Below are 13,051 nucleotides of genomic sequence, written 5' to 3'. Positions count from 1 at the left end.
CTATTTTTTATATTCTTTATTCTGTCTTCTATATTTATGCGTCTGTATCTCTAGCTGCTGTGAAAACTAAATTTCCACACTGCGGGATAAATAAAGTTATATATTATCTTATATTATCTTATCTTAAAAAGTACAGGTTTAGAAAGTAGCTGAAAAATGATAAGCAGTTCAAATAGTTAACTAACTAAAAGTAATGGATAAATGGCTGAAAGAGTTAACCTAAAGGATGAATATGCAGTTGAAATAGTCAGCTAAAACAAATGGCTAAATAGTTTTATCATCTGAAAACACATGAAAACTGGATCAAACAAACCTAAAGATTTACAGTTTAATTGCAGGACAAAATGCTCTAACAAAAATATTGTAAAATTTGTATGAAACAATATTGTTGATAGTGATAAATAATATCCAGCTAATGGTAAATTCATAGAACACATTTGAAACCTGATGGGTGGTGTTGATGAAGGGGGCCTTGATTTGGGACCAGTGAGCTAGTGTTTACCCCAGAAGACCAGTGGAAAAACAACCTCTGAATTAAAGATGCTAATGTTGAGCATGAGTGAGTGTCTTACCGTCCAGGTGGCAGACTTTGCTGTGCTAGACTGCTGGAAAGACACATCAAAGGTGTGGGTCCCAGCGTAATCTGTGTTGGATGGGATGGCCGGGGAGGGAGAGAGGGCATCAAAGGTGGAGCTGGGCTGGGCGTAGGGTGACGGGGCGGTCACGTTGTTCTGTGCATGGTCATTGTTGTAGGGGCTGGTCGAGGTGGAGCCCCCGTTCTGAATGTTCTGATCCATGCTGTTCAGGAGCCCCAGGTTTGTGTACTGCGACTGGAAACAAAATGGAGAAAGGGTGGGGGAGAGGGGGAGCAGCAACAAAGGAATGTCTTCAGTCAGTATAGGATCATTTCAATGTGCTTCAAGAGGTCAAAATAGACACAGTGTGGTGTGAAACTTGGATATTTAAGGTGCAAAAAGAAACAGTTTGTCATCTGTGTGATTGATCTAAACAGACAAATTAATGATAAATTCTTGCAAGAATTAGCTTTCAGTAAGTGGCATTATAGTAATTAAAATATAATTACACCAAGATACAGTTTACTACTTAATAAAAGGTTTTTGTTTGACTGAAATGTGTTTAGAATTTATTTCACACAAGAACACATAAAACCAATCACAGAACACTGCATGTCAAGGTGACGACTGAAGGTGCTGAAGACTCACAACACTTGAGGAAAGCATGCTACAGGAAGGGGAGATCTTGTTTCCACAAAATAAAAAAAAGGTCCATGGTGTAGCAGCGTAACATAAACCATCTAGCCTTGTTTATGGTCTAGCTCCCTCCTGAACCAACACATTATCACTCCTGAGAGCTTTAGCCTCAGTTATGTCTATATGGTTTGAAGTACTGAATCTGATTTTACAACTGAGTCACTCAAATTACCAGTCGAGCATTTCTTATGATTCCTTTTTCCACAGCCACAACTATTCAGACGAGAGGAATGGCGTTAAAATATCTGCCTTTAAACAGGATGGAGAATACACCTAGGTCGTGGCCAGCCCCTTCCTGCTTGCTCCGCTTGCCATTCAACCCATTCCTTTCCATTTATAAATGGCACATTCCTGGACGAGGTGCCATGGCCCTCGCACTTTAGACAGCCATTAATCTCTCCAGGGCCTCTTGTTTATTTCAAGCACGGCCGACCACAGCTGTCCGGCTCACGCCCACTGCGCTGCCAGGTGTGAGTGGTGTGCCAGATGACCGACAAAACACAGACTAGGCAGGTTATTTAACATTTAATCAAGGTGGTGAATTATGAAGCAATGTTGCTGCTATGTTAGTCAGACAGACACACCTGAGAGAGGTCATTCGAGTCAACCTCAGCATATTTGTGCAACAGTGCCACAGGGTAGCTAGTAACTGTTCAGATGAGGGTCACAGTGTGTGCGGCACAAGGCTGCTTAACCCCCCGGAAACAATGTCACCAGGGCTCGTCTGGAGAACAATTATGCCTGGCATGCAGGTGTTAGGAGACAAGTGTTTTGTGAATGGAACACACACACACACACACACACACACAAACACACACACACACACACACACACACACACACACACACACACACACACACACACACACACACACACACACACACACACACGCACACACACACACACACACACACAGAGGAAAGAAAGAAAACTCCACTCTGGTGAAGACCCTCCAGCCTTAAGCCGGGATTGGCTTCCCCAAACACACGCTCCCTGACAATGGGCTAATTACACACCTGTATATATAAAGGTTTAATCTCAATGAGCTGAAGAGTTGCAATGTACATCTGATCTCAGAGGAGAAAAACGGTCTATTGTCCAAACTGGTGTGACTAAAAATAACAGAAGCTTAGAGACTATCCTCCACCAAAATACGACCCCGTGTATCAATTGTAAAACCCATATTTGTGTTTATTGTTTGACCTCTAGTGGCCCGTAGCAATTATAATGCAAGCCAACGCGGAAGTAAGGACATGGACAATCACAAGGTCCATTTAGGGTGGGCGGGTCACAGGACTTTAAGACAAGAGGCCGGTGTTTGTGTCCTTAATGAAATCAGAAGTCAATTTTCAAAGATATGTATGGAATTTAAAATCCTTAAAATCATCCTTAAAAAATGTGTTTTCTAAATTTAACCAAAATGCAACAGCTTACATTATTAACCATGTTTAACCAATTTAGGAGTCGCTCCTGTGGGATGTACAGAGTGTTGTTACAAATGGGATATTTAGCTCATCAGGTACTAAAGAATTTATATTTCTTCATTTTATTTAATTTGTGAATTAAAAAATAAAAATAATAATAAATGTATTTGTATTGCTTTTTGCTTCGAAACAGCAAAAAAAGATAACCCAATAAAATTACAATTAAAAAAAGAGGATGATAAATAGAAAGGAAAACAATGTCTGATTTGCATCAGAAGCAACAAGGTGTCACAATTTCCTGGTTGGACGGTGTTTTCCCGTATATGAGGAGTCATTGCTCATGATATCAGAGTAATTCTCTTGAAATGTGGCGCAATCCACTGCAGTTGCACTGAAGCACTCAGCCGTTCAGAGATGACACAGCCTCTCCCAGGGACCTGAAGCAGGCAGCTGCAGAGGTGGAGGTGACAGGCACCAATTATCAATGTCCAATTATTATAGTAAAGAAAAGGCTGATGCTGGCCAAACATAGATAAAAGCAGGGACATAAAGCAGATTGCCTGACATAGAATACTTCACATTAAATACAGGGCACTAGATAATGCTTCATGGTCTAAATGAATATAAGGATCAAAGATGAGGAAAGAGGATAAAGCCATAATTGACCGGATAGTGAGGCCCAGCAGTAGTCTCACCTAAACTCATCATGTTTTAATGTTAAATTGACTGGAAGTGGGATATGAGCCTTTAAAAAAGATTGTGTGAGGGAGTTTCAGGCCTTCTCTTCGTTTGCTTTCACCAGATCTTATTCCACTATAATACAGCAACCATTTAATAACCACTTTAGCTGCTCTTAAAAATTCCTTCTGTTTATAGCCAACGCTGTGTTTAGGCCTTTGGGATGTCAGGCTGCTAAGCAGGAACACGGTAAATCAGCAGCTTTGACATCCTCAACAGCCTTTAATAAAAGTTTCTGAACGGTTGTGCAGTCTGTTTGGGGCCTTGGAGTTCTCAAATAGATGCTTGGGTAAGCATTTCAGGCCAACAAGAAAAGTAGACTGATGACAGTTAGAGTAATGTCCTGTTGATTACAAATCTAATTTATCCAAAGCACATATCAGGTTACAATACACATGGCAGCACTAATTTTAAACTTACTGCTAATGACAACTTATTGAGTTAGACATACTGACAAATTCAAGTTATTCCTTGTGTTATACTGCAGATATTGGCATGCCAATGACCAAATTAATGAATGCAACTACAATGTGTTACTTTGGACATTTGGGAAAGTGTGGCTGACTGAAGGTAAATCATGATCTCTGCAGCTGTTGGGGTATTCGTGTGGAGATTCTCTGCACCCCTGTCAAAGCAAAAATGTCTGTGAGATTTCTGGCAGTTCAGAGGACATGGCTGAAATCTGATTAATTTAATTATTATGATTAAGTGCCACAAGGCATCAGATATTGTCTGATCTTTGTGAACACTGTGCAGTCATGACATCTACTAATAAAATGCTCCATGAGTCGTATAAACTGCAAATTTTCTTTACATTTGAAGAATGCATCAAAGAATACATTAGTTGTCCTGTTGCTACAACTGTTGGTGGTCACAAAGTGTGAGTGCTGATAAAGCCAGAGCTTGGATGACCAATAGACGACAGGAACCAGAGCAGACTTGGCCTGAGGGGGGAATAACTGCCATTCCAAGCTCTCTGGTGACCTGCTCCATGTACCTAAGGCCAGCATATAAGAGCATCGAGGGGACTGTGATGAGTGACCACAGGGGAGGGAGGCATTAAAGGCGCAACAGGGTTTGGGTGGGGGTGGGGGGTTGAGGTGGGGCTGGGTGGGGGTCTATCTACACCCTATACCTGCTGGGGTGGGCAGAGTAGGTGATTGTATCTACATCAACACACCATTAAAGCAATTACGATCCTGGACTAAACAGCAGCGCCTGGCCAGCCACATTCTAATGGCTGCGGCGGCTCCCAGGAGACTGGGGACGGGGGAACCTGATACCTCACACACTGGAGGGATAGAGTCGGACACCACTTAAAGACCCCCTGCTCGACAACTTAAAAGACAGTGACCTGACACACCTGCTATCTGCAACCTGCAATCTGACAATCTATCGGCGCTCTCTTGCGCTCTTGTTTGGATGCAGGATTTGGTCAAAAAAAAACCACAAGAAGCATGACACGGTGATTCACCAAAGCAACGACGAACAAACCTGAGAGCCAAGTCATAAAACAGATAGTGACAATTGTGAAACTAATTTCACATAGATTAGATTTGCTGAAAAAAGACAGTTGTTGTTGTTGAATTCTTTAACACTGTCAGCCTAAAATTATCCTTTTCCTGCTTGCTATTGTGACATGATGGTCAAATTGAATTGATGCAAAACTATAAAATGTCCTAAACCATATTGAATGACCATAATGCATCTTTACGCAGCAGGAACATGGTTTTGTCTGACAGTGTGTGTCTTGGCATGCACATCACATCACACACACATATATATATACACACACACACACACACACACACGTATATATATATATATATATATATATATATATATATATATATATATATATAACTTAAGTGTTTATCACTGAGCTCTGTAAACACAGTCATCACATCACATCAATCACGACGCTTGCACTTTCAAAGTGAAAAATGGGAATACAACCTCTGATTTTTTTTCCAAAATAAGAAAATTTATTCAGATTTGCTAACAGAACGGAAGCTTTTTTTTGCCGTGTAGGGTTTGTTTTTCTGTGAAAGAACAGAAGACATTTCATGTAAATGTCAGACATCTTGAACAAAGATTTAAAAAAAAGCAAATGGAAACTCTTGGTTCCATGATTACCCTTCTCTAAATTATAAATTTAAAAAAATCACAAACTAACATGGTTTCTACTCATTAAAATAACATACAATTACATGTTTTCTATGTTAACTTTCATTCTTTCTGATTTTTTTTTCATGAAAGGAAAAGAAGCTTCTCGCTGCAGAAAATCAAAACCCTCCAAAGCCTTTTTGGAAGTCAGATTTTCTCATTCAACATTTTTACTCGCTCGACAACAATACAACATAAATTCATAAAATCACACCAACTGACTAAAAATCACGGCCCAGCCAGAAAGCAGCCATTTTACAAGAATATCAGAGAATCAGAGAGTCTCCAGGTGTTTACATTCCCCTGCTCCCTGGACTGCCACACACACACACACAGATGTGCATGCCAAGACACACACTGTCAGACAAAACCATGTTCCTGCCGCGTAAAGCTGCATTATGGTCATTCAATTAAAACAGACTATTTATATTTTCTTTTACTTAATCAGCATTAAATATCTGGGTCATCCCCAAAAAGTATCCAGTAACAAAAAATACACATGAATTGAGGATTTTGGATTATTTAGAACAATGATCTACAGTTTAAGTCCCTACATAAAAGGCCGTTAACTCTTATATGATATTTCATTATTCCCTTGGAGCTCTGGGGAACCAGCTAAAGGAATGGTTTCGATGGCTGAGGCCCCATTAGGAGCTCCTTCGTTAGCCTTACCTCGCTGTAGGATGTGGTGGACCCCGTCTCCAGGTACAACATGTTGGCGCTGAGATTGAGCAGAGCTGCTGCTGTTTGCTCCACTGGCTCCAGGATTCCACAAATCTCTTTTCCTCACTCTGAAGGAGTGATGTGGACTACAGATACAAAGTGGACAAGCAGAAGCTTCTATAGGAATATATGGGAAGGTCATATATACCGGGAAGAGGGAGAGGGAGGGGTCTAAGGAGCTACCTGTGTCCAATACCTGAGTCCACACCCATCTCTAGGAGAAGCACCGTCTCCTTACCCGTCCTTTGAAGCTGTGCAGGGCTCCTCCAAGGTATTAACTGAGCAGCGAGTTACTATTTTAAATCAAATTTTAATCAAAATTTTATTTGCCGTCATCGTATCCTTGCACATGCTTTACTTTCCCTAACGGCACGAAATATGCGAAGTAACAAAAAATATAGCAAACCTTAGCACCTCAGTCAGTAATTTCTTCCTGCAATATATTGTGTTAAGTAAGCCAGGATATTTAATGCAACTCTGATTATATCCACATGGATACAAGATGGGCAAATTCTGTTAATGCGGATGATAATAACAACATTTGAGTAAATATTCATCCATTTTGAGAAAAATCCATTAGGTCAGCAAGCCCCAGAGTGAGAAGTGGAGTGGGAGATTGGGAGAATATACCTGCAGTAGCTAGTTAGCATAAGAATTCCTCCACTCTGTACCCCTTAAGCAATACTAATGCAGAACCCCCCAGAAGAACAATGTGACTCCTGTAGATTGCTTGTATCTATCAGAGATGACTGATGTAGATCTGTTTTGGAAACATGCATTGTGTCTAGATACTGTAAGATACTGCGCTTAAGAAATGTGACAAGACCAATAAAACCCCCCATGAACATAAGAATAATTAGATTATTGCATTTATTTTCAATATTTAAACTGGGAAGCTGAGATTTTTGAGCACAGTTAAGTGGGATGGGCATAAAGAGCTATAATTTACAACCAATTACAAAAAGGCCCTGTCTATACTGTTGTATCTTACTGCAGACATACAGTCATGGAAAAAAAAAAATTAGACCACCCTTGTTTTCTTCAATATATATTGTTCATTTTAATGCCTGCTACAACTAAAGGTACATTTGTTTGGATAAATATAATGATAACAACAAAAATAGCTCATAAGAGTTTAATTTAAGAGCTGATATCTAGCCATTTTCCATGGTTATCTTGATAATAACCAAAACCATTATCAAGAAAACCATAGAAAATTTCTAGATATCAGCTCTTTAATTTAATTTAATTTTTGTTGTTATCATTATATTCGTCCAAACAAATGTACCTTTAGTTGTACCAGGCATTAAAATGAACAAGAAAATAAAGAAAGCAAGGGTCTTGTAATCATTTTTTCCATGACTGTATTTTTGCAACCAAACTTTAAATGCTTGGTGCTGTGAAGTCTCCTATACCTTACAGAGCTATTTGCCAAACAAGCAAAAATGCATCTGTAGGTTTGAATAATAAAGTAGACAGAATGTTTATTCTACTGTAAGAGAAATATGGAGTGAGGTAATACTGGCTGATGACACCAAGGGAGGAGACAGGTCAGTGGGACACAAATCATTCCTATCACCACAGGGCCGGCGGGAGTAAAACTCTTGCCCTGTGGTCAGAACAATTTGAAAGCTGTCTGAAAACTTAGCCACAACTATGACCTGTGGCCAGTGTCTCCAATCAGCAGCCACACCCTGGTCAGGCCCCCGGGGCAAGGAGCCTACAGGTCAGCCTCTCACAAAGGCAAATCAACACTTTAAAGGGCCCAATTTCAATGGCCTCCCAAGGTACCTCGGCCTCAGTGAAGACCTGGCCAAACCTTTTGAGCGTGATAATTAGTTTAACTAAACAAACTTCTAATTATGTTAAAACAACATTGGCATCTGAAAAGAAGTTAGAGCACTGAGTGAGGGTGAGGCGTGAGTAAAAAACAGAGCAGTAGCTGTGTTCAGGACAGACTGAGTATATTGGCTGTATAACGCAGCTGAGGCTCAATAAACTGCAGTGGGCTTGTAAATCAACATACAGCTAAACCAAGCAAATAACAAAATCATCGTAAAATTGCTGCTTGTTCATGGGACGAAAAATGCTTATGACCCCTAAAAAACAGTGAATTGCAACACACAGCCTGCCCATCCTAAACTCTAAACTGACACGTCTCTATTAACTGCATCACCTCAGATGCTTCAGCAGTGAGAAAAAGCTAAGAAGAGAGTCGGACCAGGCTGCAGATCCAGGGGCTCAGACAAAAGAGGCTTTACTAAAGTTTTCTCCCTTTAAAGAGCCTGTTCCTTAAGTCAGCTAGATTAGTTTAGTATCAAGTGTCAGGCTGCAGTGGCTGAGAAGGCGCAGACACCTGCCCTGAAAACAGTGTGAGCTCCCATCCACACTGACAGACGCAGGGAGAGGGAGAGAGAGAGAGAGAGAGAGAGAGAGAGAGAGAGCATCACTTGGGTGGCAATTCCTAAAACCCTAACAATCACCTGCCACCAAATCCTGAAGTGCTCCTGTTTAAAAGAAATAACTTAAGCTTCTTTGCGTAAAACTCCTCCTGGACTGTTTGATTTCAAAAGCTGCCATAAACATTTTAAAGGGAAAAGAAAAATTCTACCATACACAAAGAAATTAGTAATTTATCAGCCATCATTTCATTATTAATTAATTAATTAGTATTTGATATGGGACTTCAAGGTGTTCATGGTCAAATTAAAGTATGTAATGAGTTGTTTTGTTGCGTAATCAGGAGAGTGAACTGTAGTAGTGGTCATTTCTAATAAAGCTGCCATGATTAGTCGACTTATCGATCAGTCGAACGGCAGAAAAATAATCCCATCTAGTTTAAGTTTTTACAGAAAATGGAAAATATGTAGATTTCCTGCTTTTCTGTTGTATAAATCATTAAATAATTAAACTGATTATGTTTGCGTGTTGGACTAACTAAATAAGACATTCAAACAATAACTTTAATTATTAATTATCATGCAACCCAATGTGCTTTCTGACAATTTTCTGACATTGTATAAGCAAACAATTAATTTCATAATAGTTGACAATAGCCAAAAAAAAGCCAGATTTTTTTATCAGGATGGAGCCACGAGATGCATACATTCTTCATACTGCATGAAAGCACTGGCTGTAGCTACTTATAGTCATCAGGAAGTTTGTTTAATGTTAACGTTTCAGTGACTAGTTTATAAATAAAGATGTGAAAAAGAGAAATTCTATATTTACATACTTAACCATCCTGTTATGTTCGTTTCTCAGGAACAACAAAAATGTTCGTGGGTCAATTTGACCCGGGGTATGTTAATTATCCAAAAGTGTCAAAAACCAAAAAATCCCAATAAACATTGTTTATATTTCATGATCAACTCCATTACTAACCATTACAATCAATATTTAGTGCAACTGTGTTCTTTACCTCTCACAGATCATGGTTCAATGGGGATAATTCACTCGTTTTTCATGAAAAATACATGTAAAATGTTATTTTATGTACATTGGTAAGACCTACATATAAAATAGAATGGTTTTACATGACATTGAATTATTAAAAATATTATTTTATATTTAGATTTTTTTCTTTTATGGAGTGAGTTGGTAAATTAACACGAGTCACCTCTTCTGTTCAGGGTCAGATTGACCATTTAACAGTATCTATGTAATATAACCATTTTCATTGTATATGTTGATTACACTTACTAGGCCAAGCAGAAGACGTTTCATCCTGAAAAAATACTTTTAACAATTTATTTTTTTAAACTTTGAAATGGGTCAATTTGACCTGCAAAATAAAAGGAGGGTTAACAAAAGTAAAAATGAAGATCATCTCTACCTGGAAACAGGTGTTGTCTTTCAGGTGTTTCCTTTCAAACATCACACAACAGTTCATTTAAAAGAACTCTGTGTTGTTGCCATGTTGCATGCAAAAATGACATCTGAAACAAAATCACGGTTCAATCTATTATTGGTGGTAATTTGCCTTATCAGCATGTTTTTTAGATGCCGTGAAAAAGCATGAAAGGGACTTTTTAGTTCCTAATTTAGTTTATGAATTTAGTTAGGCTTTCTTAGTTCCTGGTCAGAATGTCCCTAACCAATGATTGTGCTGTTGAGTAGTATTGTTTTGTTTTTTTTTACTTTCAACTCTGTTACATGTAACTTTATTATTGGAGTTTAAATTATTTCAAAACTAAACATTAAAATGTATTCAAGTCATCAGCTGCCTTTTTGAAGAAAATGTACTATTTTCCAACCTTACTGAGACCTTTTTTTCCTCCCCTGAATCCACCTAAGTGTAGTTTAACTCCCATTTATGGAATTACTGCTGAAAGATTTATTCACGCACTCTCTGTTAAAGGGTGTGACCTACAAGTTTTTTCAGTTGAACCTGGCATGATATAATGCTGCTGTAAGTCGGGTCTAAGCTGTAAGAAAGACGTAAGAAAAAATAAAAGACATAAGGGTAATAGGGGCTCAGGCTTTAGCATCCCCATACCCACAGTCAGATGAGGTCTCACTGACTCAACAGTCATCTAAGTGGACCGTAACAAGCACTCGTTCTTTGGTGCTACGCCTTAAAAAACACTTCTTAATGTGCTGCAGGCAAACTGGTGGAGCATGAAAAAATACAAAAAGAACTTATTATTATAGTTGGGTAGTTAATGCACAGGCTTACTTTGGATTAAACAAAGCAAGCCCCAAATGAATAATCAAGTTTGTGCTTCTGGTTACTGAACTTTAAAAAGTGTAGTTTTAGTGAAAAAGTTACCTAAAATATCTGCATGTTCAGACAATAAAGGGCAAGATGGACTTTTAACATACTTTTCTCAGGTAAGCTGGATGTAATGACTCATAAAGGCTTTGCAAATGACAAAGAAGACAAACGTCTGACGCTGGCATGGTAACGGAAATGATTGCACCACATGTGGCAGATGACAGCATTAAAATTCGACAGAAAATCTGTGAAACTTAGGAGACAGCAGAGAAAGCTGATCATCTGAACAGCATAAGACACCAGAGGTGTGGTGAAAAAAAAGTATGAATCCAAACACAAACATGTAATTAGATCTCAGACAAGCCGTGTGTTGATTGAGCTACTCTGCTGTAAACTTGTTTAAACTTTATCCTGGGTATGAAAAGTACCTCTGTCGCTCTGCTCGACATGTTCGACACTGCGTCTTCCACGCACAGCTGATCAGAGCTTTTATCTGGGTGTAAAATCAGCTGTTTGGGGTAGGATATAGCGTTTCTCCTGCCACTATTTCTGCTGCATTCCTTCATGTTATTCTACCCTCTGCTTGCTTGTTGCCACCCCCCACCTTTACATAGAGAAGACACGTACTGATAGATGAGAGCTGGGACCTCTGCGAGAGAGGCAGGTGCTGCGTTAAATTGTTGCCCTGCAGCTACAGAAAAAAAAAATCCAGAAGAAAAAGGAATTTCAGATTAAACATAAACCCTACACAATACAAATAAGTCCCCCAGGGCACTAAACAGTGAGCTACATTCTAATGACTCATGAAAGAGGCACACCTCCACGTGAAGGGGGGTCGGGTGAGGGTGGTTTTGCCCACCACCTTCATCAAAACAGACACTAACAATCGGGGCTTGGTGATTGGCAAGAAGCCACGGCAGCTCAGCGAGCTCTTCGACCCACGCGGATGCTGCCCAAGTTGCTGGCGTGCCAATCACTGCTCCACGCCCCTCTCTGGTGCAGAGGAAAGTGGGATGGTGGGGGTGGGGCCATTAATCACCAGTTCAAGAGAGCACAGGCCCCCTTGGGGGATGTGCAGGGTAACATTACTCAGCTCCTTGAACAAAATTTTTTATTTGCTATTTTTTTCCACCCTGGCTGGACAACAGCATTCCTACACTGGGAGGGGCACATGCACATCATCTCTCAGTAGCAGAACTGGCAAAGATAAGTCCCTCGCTACAGGTCAAACACAAGGGAGTTCATGCAGTGCAGCAGCTCAACACAACTTAACATAACACTAGGGCTGTACCAAATAGTTTGAAGCTTCATTCATAACATTCAAATTCTAAATCGCGCAACTTTTCTGCACGTCTATTAATACTGCTTATACCTGGTATTTCTGCACAGTTGCAGATAAAGATTAGACTGCACTAATAGTATTAGTATAGTATTATACTATTTGTAGAATTAGATTCCAGTGGTGGCTGCTTAGGATTGTTTCCGACTCATGTGATCCAAACATAACTCACGTCCAAAAGTCCAAAGATAGATGTAATAATTTTGGAAATTCACAACATGGCTTTATCCAATGAAATATTCTGCTTCAATCCATATTTATTTTCATTTACCCTTTGAAAAAAATGTTTTTCAATGTGTTCAAAAAACTGTTTGCTGCAGCACCATAAATTATATTCACTCAATAAAGGAAGTTGATTTAATAAAAAGTAAAACTAATTTAATTCAATGAATCAATTTGTTCATATTGAGGATTTTGTTAGAGGATTATATTTTTCTAGGGTGAAGACATAAAAAAATATGACGACTTAATTTCAAAACCTCAACAGAAGCTTCAAATGTAAAAACAACAACAACAACAACAACAACAACAACAAGAATACATCTGGTGCAGTCCTACATAACACAACATAAGCTTAACATCTAATACAAAAGGGTTTTTTTCCCACAGGGCTTTAGTTGACTGCACCATAAAGTGAATGTGTTGTCACAACGAGCAATCCCTGCTTCAGCTC

General features: G+C 39.2%; 1 protein-coding gene across 4 annotated transcripts in view; it reads right to left on the bottom strand.

The window, feature by feature from the left end:
- Positions 1 to 13,051, bottom strand: part of tp63 (tumor protein p63) — a 36,425-nt gene that overhangs the window by 18,647 nt on the left and 4,727 nt on the right. For all 4 annotated transcript variants that reach the window (XM_059341634.1, XM_059341632.1, XM_059341633.1 and 1 more), the window contains exon 4: positions 573 to 830. In XM_059341634.1, coding sequence (XP_059197617.1) covers positions 573 to 830 — 258 coding nt within the window. The remainder of the gene's footprint in view (positions 1 to 572; positions 831 to 13,051) is intronic.

This window comes from Centropristis striata, chromosome 9, assembly GCF_030273125.1.
Source record: "Centropristis striata isolate RG_2023a ecotype Rhode Island chromosome 9, C.striata_1.0, whole genome shotgun sequence".
NCBI classification, from domain to species: Eukaryota; Metazoa; Chordata; class Actinopteri; order Perciformes; family Serranidae; genus Centropristis; species Centropristis striata.
The sequence above is the reverse complement of the archived record's forward strand: the minus strand, read 5'-3'. Positions and strand labels throughout refer to the sequence as shown.